This window comes from Lynx rufus, unplaced genomic scaffold, assembly GCF_022079265.1.
Source record: "Lynx rufus isolate CCGP_SWC_20201006 ecotype Redwood Valley unplaced genomic scaffold, mLynRuf1.p SCAF_7, whole genome shotgun sequence".
Taxonomy (NCBI): Eukaryota; Metazoa; Chordata; class Mammalia; order Carnivora; family Felidae; genus Lynx; species Lynx rufus.
The window spans coordinates 141,333,597-141,360,564 of NW_025814889.1; the positions used below are offsets into that span (position 1 = coordinate 141,333,597).

Consider the following 26,968-nt stretch of genomic DNA (forward strand, 5'->3'; position numbering starts at 1 on the left):
CAGCTCCTTCCCTTATCCAGCTCTGCCTTTTCTTTCTTTCCTTCTTTCTCTTTTTAATGTCTATTTACTTTTGAGAGACAGAGAGAGACAGTGAAAGAGCAGGGAAGGAACAGAGAGAGAGGGAGACACAGAATCGGAAGCAGGCTCCAGGCTCCGAGCTGTCGGCACAGAGCCCGAAGCGGGGCTCCAACCCACGAACTGCGGAGATCATGACCTAAGCTGAAGTCGGTTGCTTAACCGACTGAGCCACCAGGCACCCCTCTGCCTTTTCTGAATGCCCTTTTCACATCCCAGATAATGTACTCACTGTTTTATGTTTTTTTGCCTTGCTCCTCTGCCTCGGGCAGGGACCTGTGTCTATGTTGTTCACTGAGGGAGTAGGCACACAGCAGACACTACATAAGTCCTGGTAAATGAATGAATGTCCAATAGGCAGCTCAAACTCACCAGGTCCAAACACTAACTATAGCTGCTGTGTCCCCTGTTCAGCCCATGGAGCTCTGTCTTCCAGTCACGGAGGCCGAAATGCCGGTCATTTTTGCTCATACCCATGGTGTCCATGCTGGACGTCCCATGGCCCCACCTGCCTGCCTGTCAGATCCCATCTCTCACCTGTCAGATCCCGTTAGAACCAGGCAGCTCATGGCCCTTCGCCTCTGCAGTCTCGGCTCACAAGGCGCCCTCTCCCATACTTCCTGTCTGCTTTCCCGCCTCGTTCTCCCCAGCCTCAGCCTGGCGCGGGGCACCCCATATAATGTATGTATTTAGTCGTCTGTCTCCCGCACGCAAAACTCAGCTCCTGGCAGGGTGACGAACGGTCCCCGTTTGCCTGGGCTTCAGGACTGAGAATCCTGACCCAATCAGGCCCTCGGTCCGGGGCAGACCCAGGCTTGGTCCCCAGCTGCAAGGGCGGGGATCTTTGTCAATGTTACTTCCTGATGCTGGGTCAGCGGGGCACCCAGTGGTACTCAGCACCTGCTTGAGAAATGGGTGAATGAACGCGTGAATGAATGAGGCACGCAGATGTCCCAAAGACTCCCTGTGGGTCAAGTGAGAGCCCGGGCCGGGGTGACCTAGCCACCTACCTTTAGCCCTTCCCATCCTGGGGCCTGAGTTCCTCAGCGTCTTTCTCCTGGGCAGGAGTGGCCTGGGATGGGGGAGGGTGTTACTGGTCAAAGCGGGATCTGCCAGGCCAGGGGGCGCTGGGTGTGGCCTAAGACCTTGGCTTGGAGGTTGATCTCTGAGCGCCACCGCCACTTGGTGGCAGCACACACGCGGACAGCCGGGAAGCCGTGCCCGAGGAGGCCCCTCCTCACCCCGGTCCCTACAGCCCCGAATGTCCTCGACAGGCTCGGTTTCCCCCACCCGTGGAAGGCCAGGGCTCCCGCAGGTCCTGAAGGCGCCCGCCTCTGGTCTGCTCCCGCACCCCCTCCCTGCTCCACCTCCCGGCAGGTGAGGATTTTCGGGGGTAGCCCTGGGCCCGAGCCCGGATGGTCCAGGTGAGGGGAGCGGGAACGCAGGGCAGGGGCGGCACAGTCGTAGCCAGCGCCCAGTCCCCCTCCCTGCCCTGCGCCTTGACGGGGAGGGGGCACCGCGGGCAGACGGTGTTGGGGGGGTAAGAGGACCCCTCGCCTCCAAGTGCCGGACGATGCGAAAACGTGGTGAGCGCAGACCGCAGCCCGCCACCTCCGAAACCCTGACCTGGGATGGGGGTGGGCGGCCTGGGACCCGAGGGTGAGGCCTCTCTGCCCCTCCGCCCACCCCCCTCTCACCCTCCTTTCAGCTCCTGTTTGACCCGGCCTCTCACGGTCCCTTTCCGGGACCAGACGCTGGAGGGGGTTGCAGGAAAGGGCGCCCCCTTGCTCCGCCCCTTCAATGTGAGGGGCGGATCTCCCGGCTGAGCGCCAGCAGGGGTGAACCAGCGGGACACCCCTCTCCTCCCACTGTCCCTCCCATACGTGGCCCCGGGCAGGTCGCCGAGGAATTGGCATCTCCAGCCTATGGGGTGTCCTCGGGGGACAGCCTGGGGCTCGTACGTGGTGGGGGTCGCGGGGGGAGGGCAGCAGGCTCCGTCTGTGGCCTGTGGTTCCGCCCTCGCCTCCTCGGCAATCCCGCCCCCCCCCATTTTAACAGGTACAGCTGGGCGCCATAACCCTCCCCCACCCCACCTGCCGCAGGGCTTCCGTCGCCCTGCAGACCCCGTGTCTGTCCTCAAGGGAAGAGGCGAGCTCCACGCACAAGTGTTTACTGGTTTCGCCCACCCCTGGTCTGCTGTAGCCACCCCCCCCACCCCCACCCCCCCGAAAGGCAGGAAGGGGGCCAGGCCCGGGGTGCCTGGTGGGGGGCCACTGTGGTCAGGGACTCCAGATGCAGGAGGGACAGCCTGGCGGTGCTTGTGAGCAAGCAGGACAGTTCTGTGGGGGCGCATCTGCCGGGCCGGCCGCTGGGCGACCCCTGGCCTGGGTGTGGAAATCACGCTGCAGGGCCAAGGGTCCCTCTGTGGTCCTTGAGCACAGATGGCACACAGTGGCCCTTAATGACACTTCTGAGAAGGGCACATCCCGGCGGGTGGCCCCTGAGGCCAGAGGAAGTGGCCGGCCTTGGCCCGACTGGCTGGGCTGCGCAAGGTGACCTGAGCTCTGGGAGGGTGGGTGCAGGGGGCCGGGCGGAGGCCCCGCCTGGGCAGTGGGGGGGGGCCGCCCTGCTAGCATGTGGACAGTCAGTATGGGAGCGCTCTGGGCAGGGGCTGGGGGTGGTCCTGAGCCAACGGCGCCTGGTCGGCCGTAGCAAGTGTGGGGTCGCACTCTGCTCTCCAGCGCTCAGGCAGGGGCCAGGGATGGGGGCCGTGACCCCGGGTGGTCCGGAGGGAGCCTGCACCAAGCTGAGACGGGACAGGTCAGAGGCCAGGCCATCCAGGAGAGAGGGCAGCCCACCCAGCCATTCCGTGGCCTTCGGCGGGGGGTCCAGGGAGGGGCTGAGGGCCCTTCATCTGACCCAAAGCTCCCCGCCCAGCTTGAGGGCCCCCAGGGAGCTGTGCGCGGCTGGGGAGACGCAAGGTGGCCGGCCCCACAGCCCGTGTGCAGGCGAGCCACCTCTAAGTTCTGAGGCCTGGCTTTTGCTGCTAGAGGCTCGGAGCCCCAGATGTGAGCCCTCTGCACCCCAGCATTCAGCCAGGGCGCCTGCTTGTGCTCCGTGAGGCTCCGGCCTCAGTCCGCTGTCCCCTGGGTGGCAGCTGGAAAGACAGGGACGGGAGTGCTGGTTCAGTCTACACAATACCAACCTTGTCTGGGGGGCACAGCCTCCTCCAGCTCACCCCCAGCTGTGTGGCCGGGGGAAGGAGAGGGAGCCGTGGGCTCCAAATGCTCCGGGCTCACTGGGCAGGCCCTTCTAGGCCCTTCCAGGCCTTTCCAGGCTTCCCGTCCTTTCTTCGGGGGCAGTCCACTTAGACCCCCAAAGCAGCCCGGTCTCTCTGCTCACAGGCCGGTCCCTGGGACCCTGGGACTCACCCGGTGTGGCATGGAGGTTCTGGCAGTGGCTGGGGTCAGCTCCCAGGTCACCTGGCTGGCAGGCGGTGGAGCCCCGCCCCAGATACGGGCCCTCAGGGGTGACCGTCGCCCCTTTGGCCTGTGATCTGCTGGAGGGGATCTTGGCTGAGGAACGGGGGCCCAGACTTGACTGAAAAGCTCCTCTGGGGGCTGGGAGGGGTTGGAAGACACGGGTGTAAGAGGCCCTGGCCAGGCCACCAGCTTTGGGAAGGGTGCGAGCCGCCCGGAGGCCTGGGTACGAGCCCGCCCCTTCCCATCTCCCTCTCCCTCCAGGGCTCCTGCCGTCCACTCTCCGTCAGCAGCCAGAGGGCTTCCACACATGCAGGTGGCGATGCCCGCTCCCACTTAACAGCCCGGTGCCCTTCTCAGGCCCCGCAGGCAGAGGCCACCCTCCTGGGCCACACCCAGGGCCTACACGGTTCGCTCTGCCTCTTGCTAAGCCCGAGATCCCAGGAGTCTCGGCCTAAGCGGCTTGGGTGGGTGAAGGCGGGCTGATGGACGTCCCGAGGTCCCCGACAGTTGGAACCAGAAGCCCGGCCGGGGGTGGTGGACACGCAGGGAGGAGGAAGCTGTACCGCGGGTGCCCAAGGATGGACCTCGGGGGTGGGGGTGGGGCCGGGCCCCTACCTCCCATCCGGCCTGGCTTCGCCCTGGCTCGGAAGCCTGGCCTGCCTCCAAGGCAGGTGGCCCCTCTGTCCCCCACTGGCGCCCGGTCTCCCGAGCAGCGCACACTACCCCTGCCCTGAGAGTGAGAGCCCGCGACCGGCTCCGAGCTGAGGATGGGGTCCAGCCCCGGCCTCCTGCGGCCCGTGAGCGTCCACTGCCCCCGCACCCCCGGGGTCGAGGCCCAGGCCCGGCACTCACTGCATTGAAGATCACACAGCTGCTGGGGGGTGGAGAAGTGCACATCGGTCCTCCAGCCCTGCAGGCGGGGGGGGGCAGCTCGGTCAGCCCGCGGCCCCCTCCCTGCACCCCAACCGTGTCCCCCAGAGCGACAGCCTGGAGAGGAGCTTTGGGGGGCAGGAGTTCCCCTGTGGGCTGATGGCAGGGAAACAGGTCTGGGACTGGAGCAGGTGGGTGGGGGCGGGGTGGGGCAGCACCACCCACCTGGATGCAGGTGCTGGGGACACAAGCCTCGTCCCTGGGGATGTCCACGAAGGCAACCGCGGAGGCAGCCAGGAAGCCACCCTGGGTTGGGAGAGGGGCAGGTCGCGGGAAGTGGGGGTGGGGGCAAGACCGGCCGTAGTGTGTCGCCGTGGCCCAGGGACACAGGTGTCACACACAGCAGAGCGGCCCTGCACCCCTCCACACCAGGCGGTCTCCAGGGAAGCCAAGGGGTCAACCACCTTCCCCAGAGAGGTGCCCACCCCGCCTGGCTCACTGAGGCTGGAGGGAGAGGCGTGGCCTGGATCGCTGGGTGGCAGGCAGGGGGCCACATCTTCCTTTGGTGACACAGGTGCACCTTGAAGCTGGCAGCGCTGGGCGAGAAGAAGGTGACCCGGAGGTGGCCCTGAGATGCGGCTGGCCGGACAGTCATCTTCCAGGCTGTGGGGTGGAGGGTTGAGGCCCAGCAGCACCCCCCCCCGCCGCCACTTCCACTCCCCTTCTCACTGACCCGGCACCCTGTCATCCTGCCTGCCTGGCCACGAGGCATCTCTCGGAGCGCAGAAAAGGGCGTTATTTGCTGCAACCACACAGCAAAAGGCCCAGGCGCCCTCCCTGCCCTGCGGCCCCACGGAGAGCTCACCTGGGAAGCCTAGTCGTTCGAAAGGGCACCTCACCCAGAAGCCCCGGCTGGTGGAGAACTGCAGAGAGGACATGAGGGGTGAGCTGTGGCAGGTGGGGGGTGGCCGGGGCCTCGGGCAGGCTGGGCCTCCTCCCCGCAGAACCATTCAGCTGCACCCGCTGTCAGACCAGGGTGGGGGGCAGAGGGGTCACTGGGAGGCTGGACCCCAGGGCCGGGCAAGGTCTGGAGTGAGTGTGGCCGCACGTCCCCGCCCCCCCCCCCCATCCCTCTGCCGACCCCTCTGCCGGCCTCCCTGCTGCCTCTCCCTAAGCGCCAGGCTGGCGCCGGCCCACTCACCTTCAGGCAGAGCTGGGGCTGTGTGTCCACCAGCGGGTACTGCACCTGTGGGGGGGCTCGGGTCAGGCCCTGGCCGTCCGTGCCCACCCCCACCCCGCCCGGTGGCCACTCACCCTGCCCCGTGCCGACCGGCCGGAGTGCTCCAGCTCGTGGCAGAGGGCCCCTGGCTCCGGGCGCCAGCACAGGCTCACGTGGCCGCTCACGGGACAGGCGGGCTCCCAGCTCAGTGCCTGGCTTCCGGGGTGGTAGCGGATGGCGTCCCACAGTGCCTCTGTGTCTGCAGGGACCCTCCCCGGGGGCTCCAGTCAGCTGAGCCCAGCACCTGCTTAAGGGACTGCTGGGCCACGTCGAGACTCAGGTGCAGTTTCCCTGCGGGTCTCTGGGCCCTGGCCAAGTGTGTGTGTGTGTGTGTGTGTGTGTGTGTGTGTGTGTGTGTGTCCGTGTGCCTGTGCGGTGTCAGGGAGCAGAGCCCAGCGCAGGGTAACACTCCTCCACCCCCCAGAGAGCCGCTCTCAACACTTGCTTCTTGACAACACTTGCTTCTTCCGGGTGAGCAGGGCCGGGGCTCGTGCACATGTGTACGCTGGGCGCGCGCACGCGGGCACACCCATGTCTGCAGATTCTGCCCCTGAAAGGGCTTGCTTGGGACACCCCTTCGGCTACGTGTTGCCTGAGGCACGCTCAAGGACCTGGGCCGGCCCGGCCCCCACCCTGCCAGGCACCTTGGACGCGCTCACCTTTCCCGCCCCCTACTCCACACCACCGGGCACTTGCCATTTTCGAAGGGACAGGCCTGCATCCGCACTGCGTCAGGGGTCGCAGACCAGCCCTGCGGGAGGGGCCGGGGTCAGCGCAGGTCCCGCCCTTCCCTCGTCTCCTCCCAGCAGTGAAGGCCACACGCTCACTGACCTCAAGGCACAGGCACGGCAGCTCTCGGCTGTAGGGCAGAGAGACGGCGCGGGAGACCCTGTTCACCGTCACCTGCAGCGGAGTGGAGGGCTCAGGGGCTGGGGGCCCAGTGGGTGGGCGTGGCCTGGGCTGGGACGGGGCGGGGCGTGACGGCCCGGGGTGGGTGGGGCCTGGGGCTTGTGGGGCGCGGCCCCGGGGCGGGTGGAGCCCGGGCTCGGGTGTGGGGCGGAACTTGGTCTGGGCCCGGAGGCGGTGTCCGAGGCCGGGCTCACCCGCACTGGGGCACCCACGTCCTCACAGGTGAACCACTTGAGGCAGAGCCGCACGTAGTAGTCGGAGTCCGCGGGAGCCTCGGGCACCTGTACCAGAATGACCTTGCGGCCGCGGTCTACCCAGTAGGAGAACTTCCCGGCTACAAAAAGGCGGGCGGGCGGCAGGTGGAGGCCACGCTGGGACTAGAGGTCACTGGACACAGGTCCCCACCTGTCCTGAGAGCCTCGAGGTGGTGACCCCTGCCAGCCCTAGGCACCCGGGGACCCATCGTGATTTCCCAAGTGGGGCGGGCAGAAGATCCCGGTGGGAGGGCGGTGGGTGCCCGCAGCAACCTGCGGGGCTTCCCAGGGGCTGCGGGGCTGTGGTCCCACCCGGGGAGGGGGCCTCACCAAAGCAGAAGGGCAGGTTCCTCCCCACGTCTTGGTCTCTGCAGTCTGCAAACGCATAGGCAGTGGTGGGCCCAGCCACTCTGTCCCCAGGAGCCGCACACCCGGGTGGGCCTCTGCCCACGTGCTCCACAGAAAGAAGTCCCGCCTCTCCAGGGAGGCCGTGACCCCGGAGCTAAGCCAAGGCGCTTGCTGGGAGCTGTGCAGCATGGGGCCCTGCCCCCGGCCTCGCGTGTCCCACCCCGAGTCGGTCCCTAGACGCCAGCGGCAGGCAGCCGTGCGGGGCCTGCCCCAGGGGCTCTCACCTTCCACATGGTATTGTTGGTCCAGCCGGACCCCACAGAAGTGGGGCACTGTCCTCAGCGTGACGTAGAGGCTCTGGGCCACGCTTACCTCGAAGCATTCAAAGTGCACCTGGAGCTGGGCAGGTGCAGGTGTGAGCCAGGCGCACCCGGGGTCTCCACCTACCCACCCCCAGCCAGGCCAGCCCCGTCTGGCACAGCCGGAGCCCCGCAGAAGGGGTGCCCGTTCCTTGGGCATCGGGTCGGTCAGGTGTCGAGGGAGGGGGGGCAGCCCCGGGAAAGCTGCTCCTGCCTGACAAAGGCTTGGGCTGGGTGGCCCGGCAGGTGTGGGTCAGGCCCTGGCCTCACCTGCTGCCCCACATGTAGTCGGCGGGAGGCCCTTGAGACCCGCACGCTCTGACACTGGGTCTCCTGGGTGTCGAGGCTCATGGAGCAGGCCTCCAGGCCCCGCAGGCTCTCTGGGTGAAGGGAGGGACCGGGCAGGGCTTGTCAGACGGGGCGGTGAATCCTGTCCTCCTCTCCTCTCTCCGCGATGTGCGGCTAGCGGGGCCGCCCTGCCCCACCGGGCCCGTCGGATGGTGGGGGCTAAAGGAGCCCGGAGCCCACCCCCCTCACAGTCAGCACACCCCGAGGCCTCTCACCGTGCAGCGTGAGGGAGGCCTGCACACGCAGGAGCAGGGAGCAACCGTCGTGGGGGGCACACCTCATGGCAGTGGAGAGCGTCAGGGCCTCCAGGATGGACCTGGACATGGACGAAGGGGACTGCCGGCAGAAGCTGCTGAGAATGTTCCCTGAGGAGGGGAGATGAGGGTGAGTGCCACAGGGCTCTCCCCCCAGCACCCCGGTTAGGCTGTGTGGGCGGCCCGGCCTGGGGGGAGCCCTCGGGCTGCATGTCTGGGGAGGGGTCCTCACCATCTCGCCCCAGAGCCATCAGGGAGCTGGCCCCCAGTGAGTGGTGGACCCGCCCCTGAGCCAACTGTCTGTTGGGGATCAGGAGTGGGGCCAGGCCCGGGAGCAGGCCACACCTGAGTGTGGGTAGCTGCTGCCCTGCCTGGGGTGCAGGGGTGAACGGAGCCTGCCTTCCCATAAGCTGGCAAGCCCCGTCGCCCGTCTTCAAAGATGAGCAACAGAAAAGGCCTGCCAGGGGCCCCTGGGTCGTGACCCCGATGTCATGCAGCCTCGGGCTCTGTTCACAGGCCAGCGGCTGCCCTAGTGCAGGCAGGACTGGCCCGGAGGCCTTGGAGGGGCTGGGGCCGGGGCAGGCCCTGGGGCTGAGCAGCAGTCGTGGCCTTCACCCGGCCGGGCCTGCAGCTGGGGACTTGGGGGACAGCGGAGTTGGCCCCACACGAGCCGTGGAGCCCTGGGGAGGCCCGTGCCCCCCCGAGTCAGCGGCCCGGGTGCCCTCCTGCGTGCAGGGCTGTGGCTCGTCTGCAGGCCTGAGAGATGCCGTTCAGGCCTGGTGCCACGTGAGGTGGAGGGAGTCGCCCCGAGGTGGGACCGTGTGTCCAGGGAGGGGAAGGTGCGTGTGCTCGGTGGGTGCTTCGGGGGCTCAGAGCCCCCAGGGTCCCCACGGGGCATACGAGGAGGACGTCACCGGGGACAGAACTCAGGGGAAGTGCAGGCGCCACAGCCCGTCAGACCAGGCTGAGGCGCTGACGTGCAAACCAAGGGGGAGGCGGAGGAAGACGGCGACCAGACGCCTCTGCGGTGAGACTGAGGCGGGAACGGGCGCTCCTCAAAGGCCCTAGCGCTCGAGGCCTGAGGCGCTGACCTGAAGGCACAGAGCGGCCATCTGTCCCCAAGCCTGGGGCCACAGGCTGCTTCTGCTCAGGGACCTCCTCCAGATGGAATGCAAGCAGATGGTCCGTGGAGAAGGCAGGTCTCTGCAGGAGGGCAGTGGCCCGACCACGGGGGCACGGGCAAACATGCTGCGGTAGGTAAGGCGCCGTGGAGCCTGTCACCCAACAGGGCCCATACTGACTGGCTTCAGAAACAGACTCCACGGGATCTGAATACGTCCATGGGAAAGAAGTCCAGCTCCGTGGATCCCACTGGGGCCAAGACGGAGTCACGGTGGTGAGGTTTACCCTCCTGCCTGACACAGCCTGGAAAACCAGACAAAATGTGTGGAGCGGTGGTTTCACGACATGACACGAGGAAGAGAAGGAGGGCGATGTCCTCGACACAGGGGACACATACATGAGTTCCGCACATGCGCCAGTGTCTTGACAGCGTTTTCAGGCTGTGGTGGAGAGGGGATCCAGGAGAGCCTGGCGCTCTCCCTGAGTCGAGGAAACGGGCAGAGGGCCTGGGCCGACCAAAGCACCAGCACTAGCAGGACGGAGTGTGAGACAGGAGAGAAGGCTTCGGAGAGAACCGCGAAGAACGTCCACCCCGCCAGGCACAGGTCAGCACACGCGTGTGAGGGAACTACCAGAGGCAGGGGAGGAACCGGCCCAGAGGATCTGAGGGAAGAGTGTCCTGCATTCGTGCGGGGCCGAGAATAGTTCCTGTTCTCAGCCAGGCACTGGGTAGGTGCCACACACGCGAGTCTTGCCTCAATAGGGGATAATTAGCCTCAGACTGATTGCTGCTCTCATCCCGCCCAACATGTCTTAAAAGCAAGACCCCAAAAAGTTTAAGCTGTTTGCGAGTAACTTAACTGTGTTCCAGGAAAGCCTCAACAGTATTTGTACGAACAAAAATACATATCCGGCACATCACGGGGTAAAATTCACGATGTCTGCCATCCAATAAAAAATTACAAGACATGCAAGGAACCGGGAAAATACAATCTATAATGAGAAGAATCGATTAATTGAAACTGATACAGGTATTAGAATTGTTAGTCAAGAACATTAAAACAGGGGCGCCTGGGTGGCGCAGTCGGTTAAGCGTCCGACTTCAGCCAGGTCACGATCTCGCGGTCCGTGAGTTCGAGCCCCGCGTCGGGCTCTGGGCTGATGGCTCGGAGCCTGGAGCCTGTTTCCGATTCTGTGTCTCCCTCTCTCTCTGCCCCTCCCCCGTTCATGCTCTGTCTCTCTCTGTCCCAAAAATAAATAAACGTTGAAAAAAAAATTAAAAAAAAAGAACATTAAAACAATTATTATAACTGTATTCTGTATGTTTGAAAAGTTAATTATAGACATGGAAGATTAGATAGATAGGTAGATAGATCTCAAATCCAACTTCTAGAGAAAGACTATAATGTCTGAGATGAAAAAATACATCAAATGGGATTAATAGCAGATGAGATATTAAAAAAAAAGAAGACCGGGGAACCTAACATGGCAATAGAAAGTATCCAAAAGTAAATGGAAAGAGATAATGATGATGATGGTATAACAGTAGAAGCATTGGCAGGACAACTTCAGTGACTTAATGCACGTGTAACTGGAATCCCCAGAGGAAGGGGGAATGGAACAAAATCTTGAAGAAGTGATAGATACCTCCCCAACTTGATGAAAACTGTAAACTCGCAGATCCAGGAAGCTTGGTGAGTGCCAAGTGTAAGAAAGATGAAAAAAATCACGAGGGGGAGAAGGTGTGACTACAACAGCACAAATGCCCAGAGGGCAGAAGTGGAGCTGCCAAGGGTAGGATCGTAGGCTATTTGTGAGGTGCTGCATTATCACTTGAAGGGAGACTCGAAGGAGTTAAAGATGTATATTATAAATGCGAAAAAAAAATCCAAAAAACAAAACAAAAAAACACCAAAGCAATCACTAAAATAACAGTTTGAACTAATAAGTCAACTAAGAAGATAAAATGAAATCACACACACACACACACACACACACACACACACAGAGAAATAACTAATAAGGCAGAACAAGGAAAGGTTAATGAAGAAGAGATGGAACAAAACACAAATAGGAAGAAGATCAATTAAACCTAACCATCTCGGGGCACCTGGGTGGCTCAGTCGGTTGAGCATCCGACTTCAGCTCAGGTCATGATCTCGCGGTGAGTTCGAGCCCCGCATAGGGCTGTACGCTGACAGCTCGGAGACTGGAGCCCGCTTCGGATTCTGTGTCTCCCTCTCTCTCTGCCCCTCCCCTGCTCATGCTCTGTCTCTCTCTGTCTCAAAAATAAATAAAAACATTTTAAAAATTTAAAAAACCTAACCATCTCGGGGCGCCTGGGTGGCGCAGTCGGTTAAGCGTCCGACTTCAGCCAGGTCACGATCTCGCGGTCCGTGAGTTCGAGCCCCGCGTCAAGCTCTGGGCTGATGGCTCAGAGCCTGGAGCCTGTTTCCGATTCTGTGTCTCCCTCTCTCTCTGCCCCTCCCCCGTTCATGCTCTGTCTCTCTCTGTCCCAAAAATAAATAAACGTTGGAAAAAAAAATTTTTTTAAAAACCTAACCATCTCAATAATCCTATTAAGCGTAAATGTTTAATACCACAGGTAGGCAAAGATTTTCAGACTGTACAGAAAAGCAAGACCCAACTGTAAACTGCTTATAAGACATACACTTTAAATAGAAAGACACAAATGCAAAAAGACACAACATGCTAAGGCTAATCAAAAGAAAGCTGGAGTAGCTGTTACCAGACAACATGGATTTCATGGCAAAGAATGGGATATTATCAGGGATATTATCAGAGATAAGGATATTCATTTCACAGTAATAGAGGGAACCATTCATCAGGAGGACACAACATCCGGAATTGATATTATGCACATAATACCATAGTTTCACAGTGCATAAAACAAAACTGATAAAACTACAGGGGGGAAGAGACAAGCCCACAACTATAGTTGGCTGCAATAGTCTTTCCTCTATACTTGACAGAACTAGCAGGCGGAAAACCGGAAAGAACAGAGTGACCTTGTATAGCACAACCTGCCAGCTTGCCTTGATTGGCATTTACACAACACCCCACCGATGACTGCAGAGTCTGCATGCTTTTCAAATGGAACATTTATCAAGAGAGACTATATTTTGGCACATAAAAGTCTTAGTACATTCAAAAAGATTCAGATCAAACCATCTTCTCTGATCAAAATGGAATTAGAAATCAATCAAATATTTCTGGAAAATTTCCCAATATTCGAAAACTAAACAATACACTTCTACATAACCCTTGGGGCAAAGAAGACATGAAAAGGGAAATAAGAAATTACTTTGAACTGAATGAAAATGAAAAAACAACGTATAAAAACATTTGGATGCCTGCCAAAGATTCATCTTTCAAAGATGCTGGTAAGAGAATGAAAAGACAAGTCACCGACTGAGGGAAAATACTTGCAAATCATACACCTGGTAAGGAACTCGTATTCAGAACCTGTGAAGAGCTCTCCAGATTTAATAACAAGGAAACCAACAACCCAGTAAAGAGTAATATTGAACAGATTCTTCACCACGGAAGATAAAAGTGGGAAAGAAGCCCGTGAGGAAATGCTCAACATCGATAGACGTTAGGGAAATGCAAACTTAAGCCACAATGAGCTAGCGTTACCTTGTAGAATGGCTCAGATGGAAAGGACCGACCACACCAAGTGTAGACAAGGATGTCCAGGAATAAGAATCCTCACACACTGCTGGCAGGAACAGAAAATGTCACAACCACTTTACAAAACGATTTGGCAATTTTTTAGAAGGTAACTATACACCTGCTATACGATGCAGACGTTCCATGCCTTGATATTCACCCCAGAGTGATGAGAAAGGCTTGCCCATGAATGTTGATTGTGGTTTCGTTTTTAGAAGCCAAAACCTGGAGACAGCACAAATGTTCATCAGCAGGTGAGTGGGCAACCGGACCGTGGTGTAGCCATCCAGTGCAACGGGCTTTTGACACACGCCACACACGGATGAATCCACATATGATTACGCAGAGCGAAAGAATCCAGACACAAGAGTACCCACTGCCTGATTCCATGCATCTAAAATTTGAGAAAATGTGAGCTAATCGCTATGGAAAGAAAGCAGATATGTGGTTGTCCATTATCCTGACGGAGGTAATGGTTTCACAGGCTTCACGTAAAACCTTAGCAAACTGGATATTTAAAATATATACAGTTTGTTTTAGGTCGGCTGTATGTCAATAACGCCGTAAAGCAATTTCCTCCTTCCTGTTCGTCTACAGTATGCACAAGAGGCAGGTGGTGTCCTTGGCGAGATGTCGTGCTGAGCTGGGCCCCAGAAGAGCAGGTTTCTCCCAACCCAGTTTAAATTTGTACAAGACCATGGGGCGCCTGGGTGGCTCAGTCAGTTAGCTGTCCGACTTCAGCTCAGGTCATGATCTTGCAGTTCGCGGGTTTGAGCCCCGTGTCGGGCTCTGTGCTGACAGCTCGGGGCTCAGAGCCTGGAGCCTGCTTCGCATTCTGTGTGTGTGTGTGTCTCTCTCTCTGCCCCTCCCCCACTCACTCTCTCTCTCAAAAATAAATAAACATTTAAAAAAGTTTTAATTTATACAAGACCAAAAGTGGGAAAAATAAGGCAATAATTTTTTTAAAAAGGCTTGGGGCGCCTGGCTGGCTCAGTTGGAGGAGCGCGTGACTCTTGATCTGGGGGTTGGGAGTTCGAATCCCACGCTGGGTGTAGAGATTACTGAAAAATAAAATCTTAAAAAAAAAAAAGGTAGAGCCATTGAAAAGAAAGGCTCGTGGTCAGCGTGGAAAATAGTGAACTATATGGATGGAAAGCTGCTTATTTAAAAAAAAATTTTTTTACATTTATTCATTTTTGAGAGACAGAGCACAAGTGGGGGAAGGGCAGAGAGAGAAGGAGACACAGAATCCAAAGCAGGCTCCAGGCTCCGAGCCATCAGCACAGAGCCCGATGTGGGTCTCGAACCCACGAACTTTGAGATCATGACCCGAGCAGAAGTCGGACGCTTAACTGACCGAGCCACCCAGGCACCCCGGACAGCTGCTTATTTAAAATAAAATGTCTAAGAGTAGGCTCTTGTCCCCAATTAGCTGACAAAATGGGGAGAGAGTATCTAGAGGAAAGGCGAAGAGATACAGGCATGCTAGACTATTTGTGGTGCAAAACCGGAAAACAAGACAGTCATTCTGTGGATATCATCGTGAACCCCAAGTCTATCACGAAGACCCAGGGAGAAGTAAACACACGTGGTCTCTAAACGGTTTTCAGAACTGCCGCAGGGCCTTACGAGAAGAAGGCCTAACAGATGTATTTTAAAAAGCAGAAATAGGACCCCAAAAGGAAGAAGTAGTTTACAAAAGGGAACAGGGAGCACAGGAGTTGATCAAACATGATGGTGAATTCAAACGCATATTGACAAAGGAAGAGGAGGAGAAAGAAAGCTTCCGTGTGTTTAAAAACGAGCGGGAGTTCGCTTCCCGCGACGCGGTGGACCCGGCCCTTTGGGCCAGCCTGCTGCTGAAGACAGTGACTGCTGGACGAAAAGCCGTACATATAAAAAGCCTCCCCAAAGCTTGTGAAAGGTGATGAAAGAATCAGGATCCTCAGGCCGCAGCCTGAGAAAGGGCAGAGGGATGCAGTGCACAGGAAGCCACGTCTGCTGAGGGCATCACAGAGCTGCCCCGTGTCGCCCTGGGTGGGGGGAGCCGGGAGGGACACCCCAACCCTTGGCCCCGTGCGGCGGTGGCTGGTCTGAGCAGGCAGGGAGGAAGAGAGAGCTTCCCGCAACCTCTGGTGGGTTAGGGTGCTGGTTCCCAGCCCTGGTTTGCATCTCTAGGAAGGTCCGCGAGACCTCAACCCGTTTTTCAATTCAAAATGGTCCCGATGGCCCTGACCGTCAGGCACTACCCGTGGGTACCGCTCAGAAACAGACGTGAATCTGGTCTGGAGAAGCCCCTTCATCGTAGGCCTTGGAGAATGCCAAGAATCATTTCTCAAGGGCACTGAGCACACAAATTATTTTCTAAGTTTATTTACCTTGAGAGAGAGAGAGAGAGAGAGAGAGAGAGAGCGAGAGCCCTAGAGGCAGTGAGCACACGTGGGGGAGGGGCAGAGAGAGAGAACCCCAAGCAGGCTCCTCCCTGTCAGCGCAGAGCCCCACACGGGGGCTTGAACTCATGAACCATGAGATCATGACCTGAGCCAAAATCAAGTGTTGGATGCTTAACTGACTGAGCCACCCAGGCGCGAGCAGACATATTTAAAGATAAATAGGCCAGAAAACAAAGTGCCAAGAGGGAGAACCAGCAGAAACAGGCTTTGGACAACCCCCCAGAGCCTTCCGGTGACAGGTACCTCGGATGTGAGCTACAGACCAACCATGCTGAGACAAGCTTGAAAAAACGTGCGGTGGGGAAAACTACAAAGAGGGACCAAGCACATTCCAAAGAAACAAACAGAATTTCTAGAAATGAAGCCCACAGAAATAGAAATTAAAAATTCAACAAACGATTTTAAGAGCGGACTGGACCTCAGCAAACAGAGACTTAGAGAAGTGAATGATCACAGCAAATGATCCAGAGGGCGGCAGAGAGAAAAAAGGTGGGGGTGTGGTGTGGGGGGGACACAGCAGACACATGAAGAAATGTGGAGAAAGAAGTAAAATGGCCAAGATGAGTCTGAGGGCGTCCCAGAAGGGGAGGGAAGGGGCAGGACAGAGGTCACAGCTAGCTCTGAAAAGGCTCACACAATAAAGTAAAAGTCTCCCTTATGAACATGGTTGCAAATCCTAAATAAAATTTTAGCAACTTGATTTAATAATTTAGTAGACATGACCAGATAGGATTTGTTTCAGGACTGTAAGTGTGGTCAACATGAGGAAATCTATCAGGACAATTCACCTCATTAAAAGATTAAAGGAGAGGGGCGCCTGGGTGGCGCAGTCGGTTAAGCGTCCGACATCAGCCAGGTCACGATCTCGCGGTCCGTGAGTTCGAGCCCCGCGTCGGGCTCTGGGCTGATGGCTCGGAGCCTGGAGCCTGTTTCCGATTCTGTGTCTCTCTCTCTCTCTCTGCCCCTCCCCCGTTCATGCTCTGTCTCTCTCTGTCCCAAAAATAAATAAAAAACGTTGAAAAAAAAATTAAAAAAAAAAAGATTAAAGGAGGAAAACTATATGATTATCTTCACAGATGCACAAAGTTTAAAAAGAATGTTTAAAAAAAGGAAGGCACCTCCTTGTCTAGATCAAGGCTGTCTACTTCAAAGGCCTCATACACCTAATATTTGATGGTAAGCCTTGGGAGTCGTTGCCATAAATATCAGAACTAAGACAAGGGTTCCCCATTTAACATTGTCTTGGTGATTGGAGCCAGGGCCATAAGACCAGAAACAAACAAAAATCATACGTTTATAAACTGTCATCATTTGTAGAATATGCAATTACTTATACATAAAACTTGAGACTCAACAGGAAATTTATTAGAAATAACAGAGGTGTTTTGTTTTGTTTTTTCAGAGAGAGAGAGAGAGAGAGAGAGGGAGCTGGGGAGGGGCAGAGAGAGGGAAGAGAGGAGAATCCTAAGCAGGCTCCATGCTGCCAGCACTGAGCCCAACGTGGGGGTCGAATTCATGAACTGTGAGATCATGACCTGAGTGAAATCTAGAGTCGGGCGCTTACCCAACTGAGCCACCCAGGCATCCCTGAAATAACAAAGAGTTTTTAACAAATGTGTTGGACACGAGATCAATATACAAAAACAGCATTGCTCTACACAAGCAAAACCAACCTGAAAATACAATAAAATAAGGAAACCGTTTACAGTATCCTTCTGCCTCTAAAGACCATAAATAAATGTTTTGAGGAAGACGTAAATAAATGGAAAGGCATACCATGTTCATGGTTGGAAGACTCAACTCTGATGTCATTTCTGTGTCAAATTAAGTAATAAATTCAATGCAATTCCTATCAAAATGTGTAATGTTGTAACTAATAATAAATATATATTGGTCTGTGCCCATTATCTGGTGCAGAGATCCTAAAACCCTTGGAATTTCCCAAGAGATAAGAGCCTGGAAGGTGTCTCTGGTCCTTTATAACAAACCACTTTCTTTTCTTTTTTTTTTTTTAATTTTTTTTTAACATTTATTTATTTTTGGGACAGAGAGAAACAGAGCATGAACGGGGGAGGGGCAGAGAGAGAGGGAAACACAGAATCGGAAGCAGGCTCCAGGCTCTGAGCCATCAGCCCAGAGCCCGACGCGGGGCTCGAACTCACGGACCGCGAGATCGTGACCTGAGCTGAAGTCGGACGCTTAACCGACTGAGCCACCCAGGCACCCCTATAACAAACCACTTTCAACCACACCTGAGTTTATGTTAATGAGGTAAGCCCCCCTAACCTGGGGGCTCTGAGGCTAAACTGATGGTTCAGGTAATATGGAACTGAGTTAATTGTTTGGTAATATTAAAAAATACACACATTGGAAAATACCTACTGATATTTTCAGTAAATTTGACAAATAATCAAAAATTCATACTGGAGGAGTGAGAGCGTATAAAATGTTAGGACCCTTTTTTTTTTTAAAGCTTTTTAATGTAAAAATGAAATTTAGATACCGAAAAGCTCACCCCAAAAAACAGCTTTGTGAATTATTACAGAGCAGATGGCCTGATCATCACCAGACAGCCAGTCCCCAGCCAATCAAACCCCGTCATTCACTCCAGAACCAGCACGCTGACTTCCGTAGTAACGATTTTGCATTTCTTTATGGTTTGATCACACTCTTCACACACTATACCTGAGGCTTGTCCGTTTGTCAAACTTGGCTTAGCCAGTCTGTCTACATGTCTCCTCCCCTTTGTCAGCCTCCCGGCCAGGCGCCCTCAGGGGTGCAGCCCAGCACCCGTCTTGAGGCCCTTGTATTCCTGGCAAGTCGGCAGCAGGACCCAGAGGTCTGGTTGCTCTCAGGGTCTAGATGTTTAGCAGGCTAGAGCTGGTGTTGAATGCCATCACAAGGAGGCATGCTGTGTCTGGACCTCGGCCACATGTGACTTTGTGACAGCGCTAGCTGTCACCAGCACTTCTGTCACTGGGAGACGCAAAATGGTGATCGAATTCTACGGTTTTGTTTCCACTTATGAGCTGGAACGCCTACTTACGCCAAGGTGGCATTCACACAAGGCAGAATCAAGGCTTGATTCTTTCCTTTTATTTTCCCAGTTTTCAAGATGATGAATTGATTCCCTGTCCTCCAGAGAGGATGAAGAGTTCCTTTTTTTTTTTTTTAACAGTATCATTATGAATACATGGGTTTACACATGGGTTGCAATTTATTGCAATTCTTGTTCTTTTTTTAAAGCTCAAATAATATCCACTTGGCTAATAGGGTCTTCAGGATGTCTCCCAAGTACCTTTGACAAGCACCACAGTCTTTGACAGCTTCCTTGCTCTCTGCTATGACAAGATGTCCCAGGTTCTTCCATACTCATTCTGCCCCAGACTGGGAATCAGCCCCTTCCCTCAGAAGCCCTGCCTGGTTCCTTCTGGTGGGGAATGGTATTTTAAGACCACAGTCTGGGCACTAGGGAGGCTCATGGTTATGCGTTGGTCACTGGTTCTAGAATTTTTCTGTGGAAAGAGTGGCAATATATTTATATAAATGTAAGTATGACTCACGAGGTCATACTTATGTCACCCATTCAGAGTAAAGGTTTGACTTCACCTTTTCCATATGACGTCTGCCTCTCCTTTCTTCCATGCTGAAATGTGGATGCTCAGGCAAACCCGTCCCAACTGTCGTGGGCTGTACGCAAACAACATTGCAGGCGCAAGTCTTAGTCACGGCACCAACAGTCGGGATGATGAGAAATGGTTAAAAACATGTCTTGGCATATACTTTTCTCATCTTTCCCCACTCTTCATGGTTGTTCCCAACCTACATCATCAGAACATAAAGCCGTGACATTCCACACTGTCTGTCTTGTAACACACAGTCTCGGTCTCGCAAATAGCCGCGCAGGTAATTTATACACCTAATTCCCACGTTCGTCTCATCAGGCGGCTTGGCTGTTCCTCATGGGAACAGATTCCTAGCAGGTGCCTCATAGGGGCCCCTGGGGGAAATATTCCGGGTGTCCCTGCTTGTTGTGCTGTACATGAACGTTGGCTGTTTTACTGAAATATACTTGACGCACAACATTGTGTAAGTTTAAGATACACAACCCGTTGATCTGACACATTTATACATTACAGTATGGCTCATGTGTCCACCGCACCTCTACTGGGTCACATAATTATCTTCACTTTTTTGAGTTTGGGATCATTGAGATCCAGTCCCTTAGCAAGTCTGATGATCGGAATACAACATTGTGGCAATATTCACTGCACCGTGCGTTACAGTTTGACTGTCCTTCTGGTGGAAAATGTTGAAAAGTCTGATCTAATATACTTTTCTTTCCACTGTAAGTTGTCTGCTCTTTTTGCCTACCTGCCCAAAAGATTTCTCTCTTTCTTTTTATGATCCAGTAATCTTACTAGAATGCGTTTTGGTGTTAGATATTCAGAATCCATATTCTTGGGTTCATGGTTTGCCTTTTCAATAGCTAGTTTCAAGAAAAAAACTTTTTGAAATCTTCCGGGAAGTGTAGTGCTTAGTATCTGTTCTGTGGCCTTGGTTTGCTTCTTCAGAAAGAAGAAATGCACATCAGCCGTATTTTGGACATTCTCTGCCAACCTACGACACATACCATCTATTCACACATCATTTTAACCTCTTTTTCAGTTCATTTTTGTAAATTTCCCCTTTTCACCTTGTATCCCTTCTGGGTGTTTAATATCGGGTCTGTTCACGCAGGTTCTTCTACTGTAAGTCTTCATTTCTAAAATTATTTTTCCTTTATTTCTCATTCTGTGTGCTGTCACCTCGCTTCCGAGAATTTCTAACTTTGAAATAAAAGTTTACAGTTTGCGTGCCTTTCTGGTGCACCTCCATTGTCCGTTGGGACGTTGTTATATTCCTCGTACCCTTTTATGTCACCATGAGGGGTCTGGCCTCTGTCCCTGACACCAGTTTTCCTGAGTTTCCCGCAGGAGGCGCAGCTCCGGCCACAGAGCGCCCTCTCCTGTCGTGTTGGTGCAGCGTTTGGAAGCGGGGTGACGGTTTCCCCCCGCCCCCCGCCCCGTCCACGTCCTCTGCGGTCCTCGCTCTGTTCTCTGTTCGGCCTCGAGGGCACCTCAAGCTCCCCGGTGTGGGGCCGTCTCACGAGGGGTCCTGGCACTGGGGGGGCGCCGACACCCGGCTCCCGCCGCGGGTCTGGGGGTGGGGGGTGGGGGCAACAGGTGCGCCTTCCCGCTCCCGCCGCGGGTCTAGGGGCCGGGGTAGGGGGCAGGTGCGCCTTCCCGCGGGGGGTCATCAGTGGCTGGGAGGCCTTGTGCCTGGGGGTGCCACAGTCCCCCATTCCTCCTCCGTGTCCACGTGTGCTGGCTCCGCAAAAGCCCAGCCCAAAGCCCTGGGCTTTGTGCCCCCGTCCCCCCACCCCCCACCCCCGCCATCGGGGGCGCAGCCGCAGGTAAGCCAGCTCACCCGCGGCCACGCCTCCGTGTCACCCCCACCGTCCAGTTTGCACCTGCGGGTTCAGGGACGCGGGCGCGCACCGCCACCGCATCTCGCGGCACAGGTGAGGAAAGGAAGGAACGAGGGAGACTCGCTCCGTCGGGAACCAGCTGGGATCAGAGGCAGCCACCCCCTCCCCCCCTGGAAAAGCGGACCCCGCGTGGGCGCAGTAAGCGCACAACCTGAGCGGTAAGTGGTCGGGCCGCTGATGGAGCCCCGACGGCAAACAGACCCCAGGGAATTAAAGAGCTAAAGGAAAACGACACTTGAAAACCTTTAGAAACACAGCAAAGCAGGAAACAGGGAGACGGTGTCACCACCTCAGGACCGGGAAGAATTTCTTGAAAGATCCCCCCAGATCCACAAAACCCATTAAGAGGAGACTGGTAAATGAGACCGCGTCAAACTGGAAAACTCGTACGCGGCCTTACGGGTCAACGGGAAACGGGGACGCGCTCCGGTGGGAGGGGCACCCCAGGGACACGCGGGACCGCACCCATGCAACCAAGGCCGTGACTGACAACGAAGCTATATTTAAATGGGGGCCATTCTGCATTGGACAAAACTGGAAAAGTTGACAAGAGGAAATGGAGGTTTCCAGATACTCCTGCTGGGGCGGCAACTTGCGTGGCCCTTTTGGAAAGTGGCCTCGTCCAACGAAGTAGGAAGGGGCGACTTGTGTCTGCAGGCACACCGCTGTTGTGAGCTGGGGGCCTTGCCCATGTGCGCCAGGTGGTGGGCAGGGACATCCGGGGGACGCTCTGTCCTGTGAGGCAGGCAGGGAAGGCCCGTGCAGAGCAGGAAGGCCTCCCTGCTCTGGCCCCTGGGAGGGGACAGGGGACCCTGGTGACCTGGGTGGATGAGGGCTGGAAAGGCAGCCAGTCCCCCTCTGCCTGAGATGTACTCACGGTTCACTCGGTTCTTGCAGGCGAAGCCCTGAGGACAGAACGAGAGAGGGTGACAGGTCAGCCCGGCCACTTGCTGTCCCGCCCCCTGAACCCAGCCCCGAAGGGCCAGGAGAGTCACCCGGCCCCTCACTCTCTGCAGGGGCCTGGGGGTGCCACAGTCCCCCATTCCTCCTCCGTGTCCGCGTGTGCTGGCTCCGCAAAAGCCCAGCCCAAGGCCTTGCATTCAGTGGTCAGTCAGTAAACTGTGGGACCCGGACCCGACAGACCGGCCCGAGCCAACTACTTCCCAACTTCCGCTGCTGGTGCCGGAAGCTCCCCAGCGCCCCCTCCCCCCTCCCCAGTTCGTTCTTTTTTTTATTATTAAAAATTTCAATGTTTATTTTTGAGAGAGACAGAGACCGAATGCGAGTGGGGGAGGGGCAGAGAGGGAGGGAAACAGAATCCGAAGCAGGCTCCAGGCTCCAGGCTCCAAGCTGTCAGCGCAGAGCCCGATGCAGAGCCTGACATGGGGCTCGACATGGGGCTCGACATGGGGCTCGACATGGGGCTCGAACTCACAAGCTGTGAGATCATGACCCGGGCTGAAGTCAGACGCTCAACCGACGGAGCCACCCAGGCACCCCTACCCCCCAGTTCATTCTTTAGGCGAACCTTGGTTGAGTACCTCCTAGGCACTGATTAGGTGCTGGGGTTCGCGAATGAAAGAAAATGGGGCAGCACCCTGCCTTCGGGGAGCCTGCATTCTGAGGCCGGGGCCACGACCCAGACTGTGAGACATCGGCAAACTACACTTTAGGTTAGACGTTGAGGAAGGGTGTGGGGGACCCCAGAGGAATCAGGAAATCTGCAGGCGTGCTCAGGGCCTTGTGGGCCACGGGAACACGCGGAGCAAGGGCCGCTGAGAGCACGTGAACGCTCCCTGTCCGGGCTGGCCTCCCCCCTCCGCGGCTCCTACCCCCACCAGACCGCTGCCTGACGGAGGGGCCCGTGGACAGGGGGCGTCTGAACTGGGCCCCGGGGGGAGGCGGCTGGACGTCCGGGCTTCGGACCTCACTGTGACGGGTGGGCCGTGACGCCCCAGGGCGGAGTTGGGGAGAGTGCCGGCAGGGGTGCGGCGGGGCGGCTGGGGCCCCGGGGCACCGCGCTGCGCGGGGCCTGTGCGCCACGGCCCCACACGTGGCAGCGAGGAGCGGCGGCCCTCTGCTCCCTTCCGGGAGAGCCGGCCTTCCGCGGACCCAGGAAGCACGGACAGCTGGGGGGCTCAGAACGGAGCCCCGGCACTTGCCTCTGGTAGCACAGGTGGGGAAATGGAGACTACAAGCCGGGCCCACTCCTGCCCCTTGGATCCGTGGAGACGTGGCTACTGGTGGCCGCATCGCCTGCTCCGCCCCCGGTCCAAATACACTTTCTAGTTTGGGACAGTGCTAGATGTACAGAAAAGCTGTGAAGGTGGCCCCGACAGTTTGCCCCTGATATCAATATCCTACGTCTCGATGGTGCGTTTGTAAAAGCCAGGGAGTCAGCTCAACTCGTTTTCCACCAACACCTGTTTTCCGTGTGATGCTGTACTCGGCCTTCCCCGCCCTTCTTCACCCCGCTGTCACCACCCCCATTTTCTGGCCACCGTTATCTCCCTGGAGGCTGCTGATGTGTCCCCCCCCAATCTCCAGTTCCCCCAAAACCTGCCAAGTTCAGAGGAGCAGACCAGACTGGATGCCTTGACCCCGGCGGCCCTGCCCGTGGCCCCCTGGTGAGGAGCAGAGCCCCGACGGCCGGACCCCAAGGGCACTGACCCAGGGGGTGGCAAGAGGGCTCTGCTCAGATGGAAGGGCTGAGCCAACCGGGGTGCCCTCTCCAGAATGGGACGGAGCGGTCCCCGGGGGCACGGCAGCCCAGGGGTGGGAGGGTAGGAGTGGGCAGCCCAGTCCAGCAGGCCCTGGAGGTGGGACAAGGGGGAGCAGGAGCAGGGCCCCATCTGCAGCCCCGGGGGGATGAGGGAGGGGCAGTGGCTTGTGCCCTTGGCCACCCTCGCTGCCTGCCTCAGCCTCAGATGCCGGGAATCTCTCCCTGGCATGCACTGTCTTCTTACCTGTGACCTGAGCCTAAAACCGCCCCCACCCCCACCCTGGAGCTCCAAGAGGGAGAGGGGCCCGGGTGTTTCCCCAGAGGTGGAATGCCTGTGTCCTGGCCATTGGGCACCTCCTGCCCTCTGGGGACTGCCTGTTTGCCCCTGTGTCTTAAGCAACATCCCCCCCCACCCCCGCTGGTGGCTGCCGTCTGCTGGTGGGCCCTTCAGCGCCCAGACCCTCTCCCCTCTGGGACACAGAAACAGGGACGAGCAGGGACAAAGGTCAGGCCAGAAAAGCACCTGCGGGCAATGCGGCCCAGGGTCGCTGGTGTACCAGGAACTCCAGTGGGGCAGGGAGTGGGGCGTGGGCGGGGGGGCTGGCTGAGAGCCCCAGGGCCCTGCCGTGGGTGGGGTGGGGACGGAGAAGTAGCCGCGCCCCCACCTCCCCGGGGTTTTCCGTCCGACTTGGACTTCTCGGGGCTTCCCGGGCCAGGCTGGGGGCTGTCTGTACGCAGGGACCCTCCCTCCAGGAGCATGTCTTTGGGGCGGGATCTGCGTCTCTCCCCTCCCCCCAAGCTGCCCCCACCGGCCCCGAGCTCCAGCCAGAGGACAGGACCTTGTCCTGGGTTCCACCGGCCCCGGCGGGTCTGCTCTGCGCAGCCCACGGTGCGTGACCCCAAGCACCAGGGCGCATTCAGCACCGAGGCCCCTGCCCCGCGCCGCGGGCATCGCTGGCTCTGGGGTCCTCTGCTTCTGTCCCCCCAGCTCTCGAAGTCAGCTCAGCAAGGACGGTTTTCACGGAACGCTTCCCGAGGCCCCGGAACAGTCTTCCCGTGGGAACTTGTGGGCTGGAAGGGTCTGGGCGCAGGCGCGGGGGTCGCCAGAGGCTGCCCCCCTCTCCCTGCTCGCCTCCCTTCCCGAGCAAACCCCTCCTCTGAGCCCGCTGCGGGCCCCTCCCCCACTGCTCAGCTGCCCCCTCACCCGCTCTTCCCCCAACCCCGCCCCCAGCCGGGCACCGAGGTGGCCGAGGTGGCCGCGGGGCCTGGCTGAGTGCGCAGTGACCCCCTTTCCCCGCGCTGCGTACCCTGCCCCCTCTGGGCCCCTGCTCTCCCCTTACCCCTCCTCCCTTTTTCTCCAGGATTTTTCCTCCTCCTCACAGCCGCTGGGTCGAAGGGGCTAAGTCCTACCCCGTCCTGTCCCCATGTGGGACCTCGGCTGGGGCCCAGCGCGGCCTCCACTCACACCCAGCTGCCCTCACCCTCAGCTCTCCATGTCTGATGGGCTTCTCAAACCCCACCTTGCAAAACCAAGGTTCCTTCCCCGAAACCTGCCCCCCTCCCCCGGGCCCCCCACTTCAGGAAGCATCTCCAGCAGCCAAGAAGCTGAAGTCGGGTTCTAGGGTCCACTTTGATGTCGCCTTGTGCCCGGGATCCTCCCCCCGCCAAGCCAGCTCCCTGTGGGCGGGGCCCAGACCACCATCCCCCCCACCTGGACCCAGCTGCCCCCTCTGCGCCCACCGGTCCCACCAGCAGCCAGAGGGAGACTTCCTGGGCACTCACGGGTCCCTGCGCCTCGGATCTGAGCCCGGTGCCCCTGCCTGGCCCCCTGCTCCGCCCCCCCACAAGCCCCTCGCTGAGCTCCCCGGACCCTCTGCTCCTCTGCTGGGTACACTCCCAGGGCTTGTGAGGCTGCTGTTCCTCCCAGAAGAGGGAACTCGTCCTCAAGTGCCTCCAGGGTGGCCTGGGCACCGCCCCTGGAGGCCACCCCAGTCCCCTTCACAGTCACCACCAGCGACATCTTTTGTTGTGCGCTGTACCAGTTAGAACACAAATCCCCGAGGTCACAGGGCACGCAGTGGGCCCTCAGGCTTCCCTCCGCCCCATGTTCATGTCCTTTCTGTGCGCATGTCCTTGCTGCATCGCCCACCGTTCCCATGACACCTTCCAGGCCGCGTCCCCACCGCTCCGAGACCAGTCGTGGGCGCCGGGGGCACCGCCTGGGTCACGGTGCTGCTGAACGCCTCCCTCAGGTAAGGCTGAGTCAGCTGGCCCGTGCGAAAGTCCCCGGGCCGCCACCGCCGCCACCCTTCCTGAGCTGCATCCTTGCCCCGCGGCTCCCTCGGGTCCGGGGTGGGGGGGCACACTCCCGCAGCCTTCCCGGAGCGGGCTGTGCACGCAAGCCCCGCACCGTGGATGCCGAAACACGCTTTGCCGAAGCCACGGGAGGCTCCCGGCAGAGGGACGGCTCGCGGGTACGCCAGCCTGCCCCCACCCCGGGGCTCTCGGCAAACATCTCCTAGGGCAGCGCCGCAGGCTGGGCCCGGCACCCCGCAGGGGCTCCCAGGCCCCCCTCAGCCTCCTCATCGCCCAGGGCCTCCCGCGCCCCTTGCCTGCCGCCCGTGTTCGTGTGGGGGTGCCCGGCCAGTGCCCCCTGTGGAGGAACCGACGCCCTCGCACCGGAGAGCCGCGGAGGCCACCTGACCATGCACAGCGTGGGGGTGGGGGGGGGGCCGGGGCTCACCTGAGAACAGGAGAGGCCACATTCTGCAATCTGGGGGATGGCCAGGCTCCGGTAAGTGCTCCAGGTCAGGGCCAGGAGCGCCACAGCGTGCCCAGCGGGCATCCGGCCCGAGTGACAGCTGCCAGGGAGCACGGGGTGCGCGCGCATGGGGGCGAGCCTGCGGGAGGTCCTGTGAAGCTGCCGCTAGCCTGCCCAGCCTGCACTCCAGCCCCAGAGACAAACGGGAGAGTCTTGAGTGAGTTTGCTCCCTGGGGCAGACACTCCCCATCCTGGTGGAAAGGAGCCCAAGTGGGCTGGCTGAAACCACAGCCCCATAACTTCCTGCCAGGTCCTGGCTCGGGCTGTGGGGCCTTCGGACTCTGGCCAGAGGCCCACGCAGTTTTAGGGTGCCAAAGGAGGCATCTGGAACCTCGAGTCTTTGGGGTTTCAGGTTACTGGGTGCCCCTCGGGGCTAGTCTCTGGATCAGGGCTGGCTGAGGGCCCATGGGGTTGGGGAGCTGTCCCCCGTGCCCCGTGGCTCCTGGGTG

General features: G+C 58.2%; 1 protein-coding gene across 1 annotated transcript; it reads right to left on the bottom strand.

The window, feature by feature from the left end:
• Positions 1 to 1,172: 1,172 nt before the first annotated feature.
• Positions 1,173 to 26,543, bottom strand: IL17REL (interleukin 17 receptor E like). The gene is made up of 17 exons (XM_047066422.1): positions 26,442 to 26,543; positions 21,854 to 21,881; positions 8,140 to 8,289; positions 7,847 to 7,956; positions 7,502 to 7,616; positions 7,200 to 7,244; positions 6,810 to 6,949; positions 6,538 to 6,609; positions 6,403 to 6,457; positions 5,742 to 5,905; positions 5,629 to 5,673; positions 5,293 to 5,350; positions 4,927 to 5,090; positions 4,653 to 4,733; positions 4,281 to 4,467; positions 3,507 to 3,650; positions 1,173 to 1,573 (listed from the first exon to the last, which is right to left on the bottom strand). Exons 1-17 carry the CDS (start codon positions 26,541 to 26,543, stop codon positions 1,173 to 1,175), a joined length of 2,061 nt encoding a protein of 686 aa, XP_046922378.1.
• Between the last annotated feature and the right edge of the window lie 425 nt (positions 26,544 to 26,968).

Coding starts and splice junctions, on each gene's coding strand:
- IL17REL (XM_047066422.1), bottom strand. CDS start 26,543: ATGCCCGCTGGGCACGCTGTGGCGCTCCTGGCCCTGACCTGGAGCACT. Junction 7,617..7,846: donor GACTACATGTGGGGCAGCAG/GTGAGGCCAGGG, acceptor GCACCTGCCCAG/CTCCAGGTGCACTTTGAATG. Junction 4,734..4,926: donor CGCCTCTCCCTCCAGCCTCA/GTGAGCCAGGCG, acceptor CTCCCAACCCAG/GGTGGCTTCCTGGCTGCCTC.